At 35.9% G+C, this 17,304-nt stretch overlaps 1 protein-coding gene across 1 annotated transcript in view; it reads left to right on the top strand.

Moving 5' to 3' along the window:
- SPPA (signal peptide peptidase) overlaps positions 1-17,304 on the top strand; it is a 187,655-nt gene that overhangs the window by 128,661 nt on the left and 41,690 nt on the right. The window contains exons 8-11 of the mRNA XM_089799257.1: positions 11,165-11,328; positions 11,569-11,638; positions 11,778-11,932; positions 16,534-16,636. Of these exons, the coding sequence (XP_089655383.1) occupies positions 11,165-11,328; positions 11,569-11,638; positions 11,778-11,932; positions 16,534-16,636 (492 nt within the window). The remainder of the gene's footprint in view (positions 1-11,164; positions 11,329-11,568; positions 11,639-11,777; positions 11,933-16,533; positions 16,637-17,304) is intronic.

Here is a 17,304-nt window from a genome sequence, read left to right as displayed (position 1 = left end):
GCAGATCTAAATTCTAAATTATGTTGTGTGCCTATGAGTCACAACTTGGATAAAGGAAGAATTTAATTATTCTCCGGATTTTATCCTGTGTAAGGAATTCTAGTAATGGATTGCTGGTAGAGTCTAGATCTTGGATGAAATCAAGATCATGTTGTGATAGTGACATTTCAAAAAATCCAGACGTCACAACTTGGGTAAAGGGAGAATTTAATTATTCTCTAGTCTTTGTCTTGAGTATTGCATTCTATGCAATACTATTATCACAAGTTCAGGTAATACTTCATATTACAAGCTTAGGTGATTTGATAGTTTGTATTACGAATGATGCTTAGTGATTTGATCACAAGCTCCGGTGATAACTTATATTACAAGATTTGTAATATGATGTGTTTTCAGGTATCATTTGTATAATGATACATCATGCTTGAAATTCAGAAAGGTATAGAGTGTATATCTATGCTTAGTCATCTCTATTGATGTTGTTAGATATGTCTCTATCACTTATCAAGTTAAGAGGAAGTGTTAATTCCTTGTAACTTTGACAAGATAAGTGTTCTGATTTTCAAATGTCTGATCTGGATGCATGAGTTCCCTTAAGTATTGGTCACTAGAACATATTGTCTCCTCTAGACAGTTTGGCATTTTCCTTGTGGCTTTTATAAGCCTTCTTATTTACTAATGTGGTTAGTTAGCTACTAATCATTAGTAACTCTTGGAATGGGCACCAATCTTGAGGAAACAATTATGTTGTTAAATAGGCCAACCTAGAGAGGGACATGTCCATTCAGTAGATTTTACTGTAAGATCGAGATGAGTTTTAGATCGTATTGTGACATTGACACTGCTATGTTCATGGGTCACAAATTGGATAAAGGAAGAATCTTAGAATTCTCCAGGTTTATCTTGTATTCTGGTAGATCTTAAACTCAGGATCTTGTTGTGATATAGAAATACCAATTTCTATGAGTCACAACATGTGTCTTATCAGTAGTAGCAGTGATTTGTCATATCACAGATTTAGTAATATGACTTTGTATCATGTGTTCTATGATATCACATACTAAGAAGAGACAGACAGATATAGAGTATTAACTCTTGCTTAAAACATTTGTATTGATGTTGCTAGATATGATATCTCTCTGTAGGATTATCAGGTTAAGAGGGAGTGTTAAGGATATAACCTAGATAACCTACAGGTCCGATGGTACAGACCATACCTGCTCTTCTAGGCATATATTCCTAATGAATGGCATTCAATTTAATATATATTGTCTCTAAAGGTGCCGGCGATCTTAGACAAATACCTTATTTTGTTCTTGGTTAACTTAGTCATAACTAATTTATCTACTAAAGATCGCTGGCTTAGGGATAACAATTTGTTTGTTAATGCCAAGGGTTATGTCCCTTGAGTGACATACCCTCTAGATAGGATATATGTAGGGGTTGTTAATGTAGTTTGGAGGACACACATACACACAGCAGTCTGATCTTCCAAGCATTCTACTTCCTTCAAATACATAGTAGAGATATTCTCAATCATCCAAGATCGAGTATAGAGGACTAGACCTGCAGTAATCATTAGTGATATCTGCCTCAATAAAATCTGAATATACATATTGTTCAAAAGAATTTGCAGAGCTTTACAATTGTGGCTTGCTACTTGGCCTAGAAGGTTGTGCCTATTACTCCATTTTGTTGCTAGATGGAAATGATTCATCCTCCAAATTAATAAGCTTCTTTGGTTTGTCCTCCAACTTTCTTGTGTGCCTACAAAGGTTGTAATTCATAAAAACAAGATTATTGAGGCATCTTTGAGTCAAAATATTGGACTTCTTTGTGTGAATGACATCAAACAACCTTAGATTGTGTTTACAACCAGAATAATTACAAGGTTGAGACAAAATTGAAAGAGCTAGGCCTTGCAAAAAAGTTAATTGTATCCTATTAATAATTGTAATTATAAATTGCAAAATATAAGACGACTTTTTCTCAAGTCCATTAAACAACCATCAATGGTGCTCACAATCAAAATAATTACAAGGTTTAGATAGAATTGAAAGGCCTAGCCTTTAGAGATTTGGGGTATTCTATCCAAATCTTCCCACCAAGAACCTGACAATACAAATTTCAAAATTCTCTAAGCAATATCATATTATTAATTGTATTTTTAACTTGAAAAATATTAAACCATTTTTCATACTTGGTGTTTGGGTGGTTCTTCCTTGTATACCTGATTGTGAAGAAAATAGTCTCCCATTAGTTGTCTTCTAATTATGCAGTTTTGAAATAATGAGGTCTCCCACCTCAATCTTAGGTGTCATCCTCTCAATACATGTGGATAGGCTCTCGATACCCTTTGTGTTAACTCCTGTGAAGTTATTAGTGAGAAAAGAAATTAGGTTGAGATAGTACCTCATTGCATGAATGGGCGATGGAGTTGCTTGTTCCAATCTCCCAAATAGGGGCAAATTTATTTGCATCCCCTTCGTAATAGTTTTGTATGAAGATGGATCTATGAGATTGAAGAGATTACAACAGGGCTACAACCAACAACAAGAGCACCAAAGGTGTCCGCGGATAGAATAGAGTAGAAAAGCAAAAATAGAAAAGAGACTAAGTACTTCTCATTGGTGAGAAGTAGTTTAGAACTGAAAGATACGGTCTTAGGCACTGTGGGTTGTCTCAAGGAACTGTTGGAGGTAGGGTGGTGGTACCGAGTGTACCCATTGTGAGGTCTCACAGATCTGGTGTGACTCAAGGAAGTAGAGGAAAGGCCGAGTGACCTCTTTGTGCCCCATGTAGGAGACCCAGGAGTGAATGAGGAGGTGATGAGCTGGTCCAAATTATGTCTCAGTAGGCACTAAGACTCAAGAGTGTGAATGCAGAGCCGCATGGCTTCCTATAGACAAAGTGCAAGACACTGCTGATCCGTGTATTTGAGGAAAGACGATAGTCTCTTGCACTTGCTTAACAAGCTGTATAATCTCCTCCATATCTCATAGTAAATGAGGCAACGAAAAAAAAAGTGTCTTTGACTCCACCTTTCAAAGAGAGTAGAGGTGACCAATCCTATCCTCCTTATCCACTTGATGGTCCATCTAAATACAAAGCTGGTGTGAGCCCACCCTAAAAGACCCCAAAAAGATGTAGAGGGCATGAGATGAGTGAGGTACTGAGGGTGATCAATTATTTAGTATTGAATTCCATGTAGTGCTCAGCGTAAAAGGCCATCCTCGGCTGGAGTCTCCCCGAAGGGTTACTCCAAGTTGTAATAATGTATTGTCTGTAGATATCAGCCCTAACTAACCCATTCAGGTCTCGTCGAGAGGGAAGGAGGTGAGTCGGGGCATCCAAGGAGAACTGAAAAGGAGGAAGGTGGTCAATCGAGATCCCAATTGAACCAAGAAGAGCAGAGGCCTGGGTGAATTAGTAGTGGGCTAGCCAAATCGAACCTTGCGACTGCCTCAAAAGAACAATAGGCTAGGTAAGAATATCTTTGGTGGCCCTTAGAGGAGTGAGTGAAGCCCGAGAGTAGATGAATAAACCAAACTAGATCAAAGATGGTCCATAGCTTGAATGGATGAGCACCAAACATGACCAAGATGATATTATGGGGGGTAGACCAATGACATTTGATGATACACCAAAGTAGAAGAGTCTGGACTCTCTCAACCAAAGGCCAATCAAACTCTAGGAGAGAGAGCCCCTAACAGTAGAACTGTAGAGGACAATTAGTCTGACCAAGGAGTCCTGGAGGGATGTCTTGGTCATGGTGTCCTATAAGTGATGTTTGAAGCGTCGTCTCTCAAGCATAGCTAGTGAGGCATGGAAGAACCCTTTCTACAAGTAAGTATAGGGGTATGTGGTCTCAATCTTATTGCCCTGAAAATAGAATTGGAGAGGTCTTCAAGATGTTGAATACCATTAACTAGGTTTTACCCAAGTCCACAACTAAGTGCCCTGCATCATAGAAGGATGCTAAACCATCAAGAATCTATTGGAGCCCCTTTGGAGAAGAAGCCAAAAGAACCATGTCGTCGGCTAAAAGCAAGATGGATATGAAAACTTGGTGTAAGTAGCAACCATACCTACGGGGCAAGAAGTCCTGAAGGAAGGTCTCGAGCTCATCAATATAAATACCAAAGTGAACTGGGGAGAGAGGGCAACCTTGCTTCACCTTGATGATGCTCTGAATAGGATCTGAGAATCCTTGCTATGTCCAAAACCTAGCAACCACACTCGTATACATGTTCATGATAGCAATCAGTAGAGTCTCTGAGATCCCAATGTCCCTAAGTCTTAGGAAGAGAGCCGTCCAAGGAACAAAATCGAAAGCTTTGCGAAAGTCAACAAAGTAGTAGTAGACCTTCTGCAAGCAATGCTAAGCCTACTCAATGATAGTCCATAGAGTTAGAATATGATATGTGGTTTTCAAATCCATATGGAAACCACCCTTCCCCTTGGCTTGACAGTGCCAACGATCAAGCTCTTGTATTGCCTCATAATGCTAAGGACCCATATGTGATTGTAAATGAATTCACAGATATTTTTGGCTTTGTCAACACATGATATCACCCATTCAAGCTTACCAATATCTTCCAACATGAGGGCAAGGCAATGGGCCACACATGGAGAGCAAAAATGTTTAGGTGCTATCCATCAAAAGTTTACCTGCAAGAATTTTAAATTAATTATAAATTCAGATGCGTTAAGAAAATTTTAAATAAATTCATAAATGCTTCTCAATCAAAACTTAAAAAGTTAATATTCTACTTGCACCAAAATAGCTGGCTACATTATTCGTTACCACCTACACCACATTTTCTTCCTCTACTTCATGTATGACTTTTTCAATAGCGTTACATAAGTATGTGACATTTTTCACAAGTGAAGAAGTATGAATAGACTTCAAGAACATGGTGGATCCTGAAAAATAAAGAAAAACTACTTTCAATTATTATGGATCAATCAACAAATCAAAAAATAAATAATTCGATACATTTAGGGAAGTAGAAAATTTAGGAGTTCCTATTTCTCCTATTCGTCCAATCATTTGTCATGATGGTCCAACTCTTTTGGCTACAAGACTCTATGCGGTCTTCTAGTTCAACTTTCATATCATAAGCCATTTCTTACAAGAGGGGACCACTTAACTCGGCATCAATAGGGGCTTTAAACCTCTCCTCTCAAATGGTTACAACATCTATCATGCCTTGCCAATAAGGAGACTTGTCACAAATAAATTATGATTAATCATTAAACAAAGTAGAGTTTAGCTTCAAACTATAAATTTTAAAATCAAAGCAATCAAATAAAAAATAATTTACCTGGCTGCAATAAATGGAATGCTGCAGAATTACCAAAGCTTGCAAAGCTGTTTCCTTGCAGCATCATGGACCTCCTTTTTCCAACCCATGCTCTCAGCAAGGGTTGTACACTAGGAGTGGTGCATGGCACAAAATAGCTATCCAACTTTGATTTTCAGACTCTAGGGCCAAGGGTAATAGTGCCACTAAAAGGAGCAGTAGTAGAAGCACTAGCACTAGGACAAAAGGGAGGCATGGAAGAACCCTTTCCAACACAGCCTACATATGCAGAGGTGGCTGCGACTGCGGATGAATGGGAACCAATAGAATTTAACTCTTCCTATTGCCTCTTCCTAGTCTTCTTTTCTTGTGAATATGTTTCTAACCAAACATAACAAAAGTGTTTTGCCTCAGTATTTGCGAGTAAACATGGCTCAACATCATTGCCATGCATGCTGACAATATGGTATTTAAATCTATTGATGCCACCATGATTGTTTTCTTTGCAAAATATACACTTAGTTTGATTCTTTTGTCTACCGGGAAGGTTTTCGGTAAATTTCCAAGATTCATTTTTTGGAGGCATTGGGAAAAATTAATGTTTTCAAAACTTGAAGATTGTTGCAATAAGACAATTCTATGAACAAATTACCATTTGTACATTGTATTTTAGAAAAATCAGCAAACCCTACATTTTTTTCAGAAAAAACTATAAATAAATGTTTACATTTTTTTTCTTAAAAAATTTCGGGTTTTCTATTGTGTATGCAATATATGTTTTATTAGAAAACATTAAGATTTGCAAAGTTAAAAAAAATTAACAAAAAAATTGAAAATCCATAAACATACAATAAAAGCAACAAAATCTATAAAATTTAACACTTACCTCTTTCAAGTGAGTTAAGAAGTCTTGGATTAGCTGCTATGGACTCCTTGATGCTCTCAATGCAAAGCTATGACCTCCCCAATGTGATCTATGGACTTGTTGGTAAACATATTCGTCTTCACACAAAACTTCCAAAATAACCCTTATCTGCCCAACAATGAAGACACAAAAAACTACCAACAGTTGGGTTGCTTTGCCATTGGATTATGCAATCGCCCTCTGAATTTTATAGGGTACAACTCCTTGATTAGATATACAAAGAATGAGATTAAGAAATGCTTTTAACCTGAAAGCAAAGGCTACCTTCACTATTCTTAGATAGGGGGCAAATAACTATAACATAAATGAAAAGGAACCTGCATATATGACAATGGAAACACACAGTCCCTCCACCAGCATATTTTTTCAAAAGTTCAAGAAACGACTAAACAAACAAGAACTCTCCTCAATATATAGACCCAACTATACAAGATGACCCCATAATCCAATCTTGATTCAAATATAAACCACAAAAAAAGATTCAAAGTATACAACCTTTGAATAAGATATGGAGCTTTTCATTCATCCAAAGTTCATTTGAACAAGTTACACTGCTGAACATTCAAAATATTTGCAGAGAACTGAAAAAGACATCGAAATTAAAACTATCAGCTTTGATCACAATAAAAAACTGCTCATCCCTAAACATTCTACATTTCCCCTCATATGCAGCACATAGTCTGCCTCTTTTAGAAAAAGAACCTCTGGCTCCTCCAAAGGTTTGGAACAAATAGATTTACGGGCTCCATGTTTTGTTTTATAACTGAATCTTGAAAACCAATTCTTTCCTAAAGTTTTCATAAGATCCTCTTTTAATGTCCGTACCCTTTCTTGGTCATGATAACTTCACATTATTCTAATGTTTCAAATATTGTTATTGAATTAATCCTCCCAATTCAAATATACATGCGTGGACATATGTTGTATTATATCCAAGCGGTAACCAAGTTATGCCCAAAACAAATTAATCATCCATTTCCTGGATCCTTATCTTCTAAATTATTTTAATCTATAAGTTGGTTCGGTATGTTTATCAAAACAAAGGTTGCATGTTGCTTAGGACATGCGTCATGGGGATAATTAGTTGAAGAAAATTGTCCCTTAGTGTTCTTGACACCTATAGATAGTATCTCATCGGGATCTCTGAGTGGTACAATAATCTAACCAAAGCCGTGTGTCCTCATTATGTCTCTCGAAGAATTTAGGCGATCACCTTACCTGACCAATTATTTAGTTATCCTTCTCTGCGCTTCACCAAAATTGAGAAATTGCCCTCAAAATGGCCATGATTCACCATGTACATCCAAACCTCGTATCAAATGCTTGGATGGACATAAGGATTCTACTGATGACCCAGGTTCTAACATCTATGAATCAGTATTCTGTCAAATCATTCTCATGCACTGTTTGTTCTTCCAAATTACTACTCTCGTGGGACTCCATTTCCACAGCATGAGACTCAATGTAGAAGCACACGGTTCTCATTATGATGCTTCCAAAATGGTACACAGTATTTCGCTCACCTTGTCAGGCATGGACAAATAACATCTGATATTGGTGTGGAATTTGCAGCAGACACTGCGCTCTGGAAACTCCAGTTCAATGGCTCCCTCAAGCACATAAATTATCGGGTGGCATTTTGTCAAATAGTTATCATGTCTTCCGCATGCTCCAGTAAAATATGGAAATTGGCATCTACAAATGAAGATTCCTAGCTCCTCATTCTCGGGTTCGCATCCACTGGCATTTGGTGAAATAGTTCGAGGGATACCTATACCAATCTCATTTATGAAGATATTGAGCATTTCACATCACAGATCTCTCGGACGAAATGCACTCGTGTGTCACTGGGCAACCCAAAGTGCTTGTAACAATTGCTATGATTCAATATCAAGCCACTGCACATACTTACAATTTCATCTTGGCTGTAGTTCAAACCCACCATCTATTTGAAGGAATGAGAGAGCTTTCTCATTTCTTCTTCCCCATATTCTATGATATATCGGGTTCCAATTTAAAAATATTTGATGACCAATTATTATTAACCTAAAAGATGCGTGTAGGTGATCTCAACCCTCTTTTGATAATGTGTTTCCTTTAACATGTCGCAAGAGTTGATCCGAGGTAATTGTGTATGTTGCCTTTTTCTAATATCATCTTAGTGTTTAATACACAAGCCATGTTTACATCGGGCTTCCACATAGATAAAGATCTTACCGATGTCAAGAACATTTTGGTGAACAATTTGTAGGTGTTTTCCTCACAACCATATTCACTTCTTTAAAATGTTTCACATCTTCCTAGATGATGCGGTTCCTATATTCTTGACACAATGATCAGGCTTCTTTGTGTTGACTGGGTATTGGGAGCATCCATCAATATGAGTTATCACAACTCAATTCGACACAATTCCAAGAGCACAACTTTCCAAATGATTCACCATATACCTTGCTTCTTCGTGCATCCTTCGAGCTCAGGTATTTGGTCAAACAACTGATCAACACTTCTCCACATTAAAACATTTGGATTTTAACACCATCCCTCTGATGTTCATTCTGAGCCTCATTTTGTGCTTCCGAAGAAAATTTCATATTCGATCATCATGCTGCCATCAACACCACTTCGCTTTTTTCCCAAACTGGCCGAGTCATAGTAATGTGATCAGCAAGATTATAATATTATATGCATTCGGGGACCCTGTCCTTATGATGAAAAAACTTGCATCATGAACTGTGTCTTTGAAATTGAACTTCGAAATTGAAACTGAACTCCAAAGTGGGGTATTTGAATCTGCATCTTGAATTTGAAACCTTGAACTCGAGTCTTAGAATGGAACATTTAACCTGAAAACTGAATATTGGTGTGCACCTCTGAACATATAACTTCGAGATCTTAATCAATGGTGGAGTCCTTATAAACCTGAATCCTTGAAGCACTGAACTGCATCTCAAACTTGACAAGGTGAACTTTTGAATTTCTGAATCATTGCACATGAAGATCCGACAATGGTCTTGCATATTCTGGAAGCAATCATCTGAAAACACCTATTTTGCCATATCAAACCAATGAACCTGTTCGAAATGCAGATTGAACCTTCAAACTTGTTGAATCCATGAATTAGAGTCTTGTTCAATGAGTATGAAGTGGTTCAGGACCACTTTGAACCTAGTTCAATACAGTTCCAAAATTACAAAGGGAAGGCTTGAACCTTGGGCTTGAATATTTTGGTTCGCTGTCATGAAATTTCATCTGAAACCTGCCTTCCACAATATAAATTTACACAACATTTCCAATATAAATCAGAGGAGAATCAAAGAAAACCAAGGGCAGGCCATTAGGAAGATGAGATTTTTAAGTTCAAAATTGGGGTCAAACACCAACTAACAGGATCCCTTGATGCTCTTCTTCCTTGCTGGTTGCAAACGTATTGCCTCTTGTTTTTCTTCTTCTCACTTTTCCTCTCTTCTTCTCATAACAAGAAAACAGGATACCTTTAAGGGCATCAATGAAAAGATATGCCAAAAAAAAAGGGAAATAAGACACCTTTTAGGACACCGTTACTACTCAAACTTCTCAGGTTCCCTAGCTTGCTCTTCCTTGGCGTCATGGCACAACTCAGCTCCATTGTGGATCTTGTGCTTACTAGATGTCCCCCAAACCATAGAGGTGGACTCGTATTGTGAGCTTCTTTACTACCATGGAAGCTACACCATCCTTGGATGTTAGGGAATTTTTCTAGATGAAGTGATTTGATTCCTCTTAGGTTAAGTCTATCCCAAAGTGGCTTCTTGATAGTGGAGATCCTTGATAAGTATTAGTGACTAATGATGGATTAGATGACTCCATGTCAAAATGTAGACAAGAATATTTGATAATATTCCACTCCTTTTTGCCAACACAGGCTTTTCAGGCTGTTCACCATATGTTCCTATTTCTATTGCTATTTGTTAGTTGCCTCATGTCTTATTTACTTCTATTATTTTAATTGTACAGTTCTATCTTCCTAGAACATTGAATTGCTAACTGTTCTAACCTCCAGTCCCATTGATCTAGTTTTGGCCATTTGTAAATTTTCGATTGTAGATATTCATATAATTTTTTTGTCTCTTCTGTCTGCTATGGCCTCTGGACATGGCTTCTTTGCTTTCTATCATATCTTCTCTACCCAGAATGTGATTCCTCCTGTCGGTTGCTTCTTTTCTTGGTTTACCTTCTGCAAAAATAATCAAATTCGAATGATAGCATTTCATGTTTTCTCAATTGCCTCTCAATGTTTCATTGCTCTTATGTGAACTCGTCTTTATTATGGATCAAAATTGATCCATGACATTGTAAATTTTCCATTCCTAGAAACAATGATACTTGCAGAAGCAGCTTTGTGGGAGATCTTTCTCATGTATAATTAAAGACACAGGCATATAAAACAAAATTTTCACTATATTGCCACTCAAATCAGAGGACGTGATGCTCACAATCGTCATATAGTACTAATTGTATATCCAATTTTCACTGATATTGTTGACTGTCATCATGCAGACATAGGCTAACCATTGATTTCTTTTAAGGGCAGAGGCATTCCTCAATCCTTGACCATCTGAGTGAATTTTTGAAAAAGTGATGATATTAAATTTTAATGATTCTGATAAGTATATGATATAAAACTTCCCTGCTCTGCACTCTCTTGAGTCATGTCACCTAGAACTGATAAGTGGTCTATTCTTTTGAGTGTGGGAAATACAACCTGCAATATATGAATAATAGAATTTCTATGATATGGTATATTTGTATGTGCTTCTTGTTGATGCGAATACATCCTGTTTTATGTGCATTGAAAATTGTGTGTATTATTCGTGCAGATGAAATACAATTTATCTATATGTCGTCTTTTCCTATCTAGTTAGATTCAATTCATTCCCCGATTCTTCCTTTTCAGGAGGTATTCAAGGGTCAGAAAGTGGACACTTGGATTATCTGGGGGAAGGGATAGGATTGCAATTATTAGGTCTTCAGGAAGCATAAGTCGTGTACGTGGTCGTTTCAGCACCTCTAGTGGCATTGTTAGCGAACAATTTATTCAGAAGATTCGGGAAGTACGAGGTCCTTTATTTCTTATCCTGCTTTTCATAATGATCGTCTCTGGTTTATTTATTTATTATTTCTTATCTTGCATCTTGTTGGTAATAGGATTATGTATATTTATTTTATGTACACACCCAATCACACTGAATATGTTACAAGAACATTTTGGATACAAATTATTAATGTACACATTATCGTGAAATTCATCTTTACTGCAAAGTTAAGGATTACAATTTTGTCAATTCTCTATCTTCACAGAGTCAAAGAGATACAAGGCTGTAATTCTGCGCATTGACAGTCCTGGTGGTGATGCTCTTGCATCAGACTTGTAAGAAAATGGAGGGCCGCTCTTTTGTGTGCTGAGTTTGGAAATCTTTATGCATTGTTTCCTGAAAGCAACTTCATTAAATTTCTTGTTTGGATGTTTGCATATTTGTGTGATTCTGTTGTCATGCTTTTGCATATAGAATGTGGAGAGAGATCAAGTTATTAGCTGCTTCAATACCTGTGATCGCATCCATGTCTGATGTAGCTGCAAGTGGGGGATATTACATGGCAATGGCGGCAGGAGTAATTATATCAGAAAATCTTACTTTGACTGGTTCCATTGGGGTTGTCACAGGTAAGCTTTACCTTTGAGCCTTGTTCTTAGAATTGTTATTTTTGACATATTACGAGGGAAAGCTTTAGCACTTTAAATACTGACTATTAGGTGCTATCACTAAAATCCAAACTATAGTTACAAGAGTTGGACCTGCTGAAACTTGACAAATTTAAAATGCATGAAGTAGAAAGATTTTAAAGTTTTAAAGCTATAAGTAGACATGATCAATGAGGATTTATTTAGAGAGCCTTTGTGATGCAGAGTTCACAACTAAGAAGCTTCAAATGGGCTTCCCACTCTTGAAATCAACCAACTGGCTATCAAATCTTCAACCTTATTACAAGGTTTCAGCACACTCCAATCCTCCAATGGATCAAAGAAACACACTCTCCAACTTCACCAAGAATCCAAGGACGAAGAACCAAGCTTGCCCACTTTATGGGTTTTGCACCAATCTCCCACAACTAGGTCAATACTAGGAAAAAACCTAGAAGTTTGTCCCAAGGGTTCTAAGATGTTAAATGATCTTAGGGCACCTATTTACCATAGACGACACCACTGGTTTGAATCATACGCTTGCACAAAGCCTCAAATCCCGATTTGACCTAGTAGCCCTGTGAGCCCCTTTTAGCCCTCCTGAAATGGCTTTTTGGATCTAACTTCACAAAGTTTCAAACAAGACCCAAAACAAATTAGGTTTTTGAATACCCTTTTCAAAGTTACTTCAAACTCCAAAGCACCAAGTTCTAGCCCAACTCTAGCATTCCCTTTCCTGCACAAAGCAACACAGACCTAAGCGATCAAGTTAGGCTTGGTTTACAAAGTAACTAGTAGGAAACAGGGTCGTGGAAATGAACTCAATACTCAATAATGACCATGAACACTAAAATAGCTTATTTCCAAACGCTTAGCCCTTCACCAAGTCCCAAACTCCTGCCATTCAGAAATCAGCACACTACAATAGGTCAAATCCTTCATGGTACTTGACCTAGGGCTTGATTGGAAAAATCACAAAACATATCCGCCAGTTTTGAAACCCTGGAATCTTTAGAAGGACCCTACTAACTACCATTTCCTAAGTGCTATGAAATTCCAACCAAGGAAATTGTAGTTAGAGGCTCATCATTGCTATGTGCACCAAAATGCTATCCTAAAAACCTAGTTTCACTAAAAATGTAATAACTTGAGAAATAAAACACGTAGAACAATGAGACCAGAAGCAAATAAAGCTGATTCAAAGCTCTATCTCAAACATCCATTAGATCTGGTCTAACAGTCCATACAGTTCGTGCAGAGTGCAAACAACAGTAAAAATGATTCCAAAACTGAATTTCCTTCTTTGCAACTTCTTCCAATCCGTACATTAATGCCTTCCAGACCTCACAAATGAGGTATATATCTCTCTTATGTCTATTTTAATGGTTACAACCAATATTTTACTAGTTATAACCCTTTTCCCACTAAGTTGCAATTTTGAGCAACTTTTACAACTTTCAACAATGCAACTTTGCACAAAAAGTGCATTTTTTATATTTTTCACTTGATTCCACTTTTAGGACTTAGAAAAGATTCCAACATACCCAAAATAAAACAAAACCACCTAATCCTAGGCTTTCTTGACCAAAAACATTAAAAAACCCAAATTTGCCTAATGAACAACTTTTGCTTATAAATTGCATCAAGTGCCTTAAGCATACAAAATGGTGTCTTTCTCTGACAACCATGGACTTCTCATCCACGGTTTGTTTATTCTACACTAAGTAGGTGAAAACAAACATGAAAACCAAAATATAAACCAAGTGCCTTGGTGCTCTGCACCACTTTGGCTTCAAACGTATATGATTAGTGTGAATTTTTTGGATCACACACTGCTATCATCATCAAGAGAAGGAACACAAAACCAAAGCTTTTATCATGCACCCTTCGATAAATTAACTTTAAAGACATTAAACTAATTAAATCAAAGTCACTTTTGGTCGCATACACAAGGATACATCAATTATATGACTAAGAAAGTGAATTTTAGCTGAAGCAAACAACATTTTTAAATGTATGAATACTATGAAGTGTTTTAAGTGTACAATTTTAGTGGGTTATTATATACATGGATTTAAAACTAAAGTCACAAAATAGAGTCATGAAATATGGTATGTGGAGCTTGTATCACTTAACCTAGCATTGGTATATCTATGCAAACCCATGCACTTGTAGTCCCAAGCAAGTCTAGAACTGTCGCTACAGCCATGGTAGCATTACCTAGGATAGGGCTTAAACTTAGAAAGCCAGATGTTAAATAATAAATTTAATTCAATTGCTTGGGATTCAATTGGGAAAAAGTGAAAAGAATAAAAAAATATTTCTTTTTCATCCAGCATGACCAAACTGTTTTTTTTTTTCTGCTTTTAAAAACTAGAGTGGGCGTTTGGTGGCAGTTTTTCTAGCAGTGTTGAGGGGCAGCACCACCAAACCCAGATTAAAGCCTTTGAGACCACACAAACCTTCTTGACACATGCCATTTTCATAATTTTCTCCCTTTCAACCAACCTCCAAGTGTCCCTTAAACCCTTCAAAAATGCTTGGCCTCCATCTTAATGTTTGAGTGTATTCTTTTTCATTTCTTTTTATGATTTTCACCTGACTTGGTCAAATCTAATGGGACTCATTGGGTCTGACGAGTTTCAAAGACTTAGTGAGTTTGACCAGAGCCATTGAGTTCTCAAATCATGAGTCTTAGGGTCTTGTTTCCACTTGCTTGCTTCAAAATTTGCCGAGTCGTTGCGAGTTGAGTCTTGTAATATCAGCTTAAAAACTCTATTGAGTGTTTCATGTTTGGGTTAGGAATCTGGTAATCTAGTTGTGGCTTTATTGACAAAACTACAAGTTAGACTAAAAATTTACAGGCAATATTTTGTTCAAATGCTGTTTTTCGCTATCAAATATATTCTATTAGGTGGATATTAAGAAAAGTTACAAGGTGCCTGGTATTTTTCTATTACATCAAGTATTGTTATCTGCATTTATGGTAATTATCTATCTGTTATCTATCTTGATTCTTTCTTGTATAGAGTATTCTATAAGAAAATTTAGTTTTGGAAAATTACATTAGCACTGAATAACTCTATCATGTTGTGTTGCAACTTAAAATGTGGAACTGTTTATAAATTTATTGATTTGTTTGTCAACGTTCCTCTAAAATTTGTTATACCAAGTTACCAACTATCAGGATTTGACAGACACCAAGACACATGTTTGGGAAATGATAGACGAGGGACCTCCGTAGAAAATGTGGTAGCAAAAATTTGAAACAATCATGGTAATGTCCCCTCTCTGAAACAGAGTTAAAGATAAATAATACCCGGTAATGGTAAAGATAAATAATACTAATAAAGTTAAATTAAAAATATGATTCCAATTATAATTAGACAGAAAATTTGAATAATTTAATTATATTATTAATAAATACATAAATATAAATAACTAATATCATAATATTTATAATAATTAATAATAAACAATTGTAATGTACTAATATTAGATGTAATATTAATTAAATATTATTATAATATAAATTTAAAATGTATTGTAATATAAAAAAAATATACCATATATATCAGATATTGTTATTATTATCAAATATTATTAGATAAATATAAATTTGAAACAAATTAATATATAGAAATTATACTATAAATATTAAATATATAAACTATATTATAAAGTTATAAAGTCCCCCTTGGGATTTGAACCAGGGTCACCATGTTGAGAACTCATTGTTTTAACCAACTAAGCTAATTCCCTTGGACTTAGTGGTCAGCTGTTTTAAAAAAAAATGTCACAATAATTCACATACATCAAACATATAATACTTAATTTAATCATGAGTTACTGGCTAAGAATTTTGTTGAAAGCCTTTAGGATTTTCTGAGTTGAATATAATTTTTTCCCCAAACTTTATTAATTTTGTGATCAATACATGGTGAGAGTTTTATTTTATCTGAAGCTTTTTCTGAATGGCTGAAAATAAATAGGCCTTTTACCTATTCTGCTTCCTCCAGAAGAAATGACCCATTTTTATATTATTAACTCTTAAGTACATATTTCACAAAGGAAAACTTACTTGTGAAGTAGAATGTCTCTTGATTTTCTGCACAGATCTTATCTCCTGGTGTTCAGTAACCTTTATGATTCAAGTAAAAAGAAATTACTATATCATGAATTCATTTTGAGGTTGTACGGTTGAAGCTCTTCTTTTATCATCAATATTAACTATCATGCCACAGGTCAGCACATTAATATTGAGTCATTTGAGGGAAAAATTACAATTTATTGAACTTCAGGAAAACATTCAAATAGGACAATTTTTCTAAGTCTTGAAGACAATGTCAAAGCCATCCTTTTAAATCATATATGCTGTCGTAAAGAGTACTTTTCAGTGTCTTGAAATGTCAAATATGAGATGCTTGTGTTCAAACATTTTCTACTGTTAGGTAGTCATTTAACAAGATTGTTGTACAATGTAATATTATTTATAACCTATGGAACATAAACTGTTTGTCTTTTATATCTATACTATTGTTACCTATTTTGGGTCTTATATTTTCAAGCCACTTTGTTTGTAGGAAAATTCAGCTTGAGCAAGTTGTATGAAAGGATTGGCTTTAACAAGGAGATAATTTCAAGAGGCAGATTTGCAGAGCTGGATGCCGAGAACCGTCCATTTAGGCAAGCCAATATTCTAGTTTGTTTTGATGATAATAATGTCTATAAATGCCTAGTTCAAGTAATACTTAGGGTTCAATCTGAAATTGATACATTGGGATGGCTCAAAAATGCCTTAATGACATGAAAAGTGTGCTTCATTTTTTATGCAATAGAAAAATAGTGTTAGGATTGGAAGTAAAGAAGATCTTGAATTCAGAACACGAAAGAGGAATATGGTATCACCTGATTGATCGTACCATCATTGTTCACATCAACATAACCAATGTCTATGGTACCACCGTTCCATTGTCTTTTGCAATTGTTGACCTTGATCATATCAGCAAGTCTACTGTAATTGAACCCCGCCAAAACCTTATCTCAGAAAGTTTAGAGTTCAACACGCTTATTCAGTCATGTAGGCCTCACCGGTATGCATTTTATCACGTGACCTGCATATGTATAGTTTAGCACTTATCTTAATTGAGCATTATTAACAAATATGAACAATTTCTTAAATTTACAGTGCAAATCCCATAGCAGAAGGTGGAAGAAATAAGGAAACAGTAGATTTTGACATCATCCCTGGAGCTGACAATATTTTCCATAATTGTTGTCTCCTATCATCTTTTTTCTAGGCATTTGTTATCCAGCCTTCAGTGTTATGTTTGCATGGTGAAATTTTAGAAGAA

This window comes from Cupressus sempervirens, chromosome 9, assembly GCF_028749045.1.
Source record: "Cupressus sempervirens isolate cs-2001-9-10 chromosome 9, ASM2874904v1, whole genome shotgun sequence".
Classification (NCBI taxonomy): domain Eukaryota; kingdom Viridiplantae; phylum Streptophyta; class Pinopsida; order Cupressales; family Cupressaceae; genus Cupressus; species Cupressus sempervirens.
Note: the sequence above shows the minus strand (reverse complement) of the source record. Positions and strands in the feature narration are given on the sequence as shown.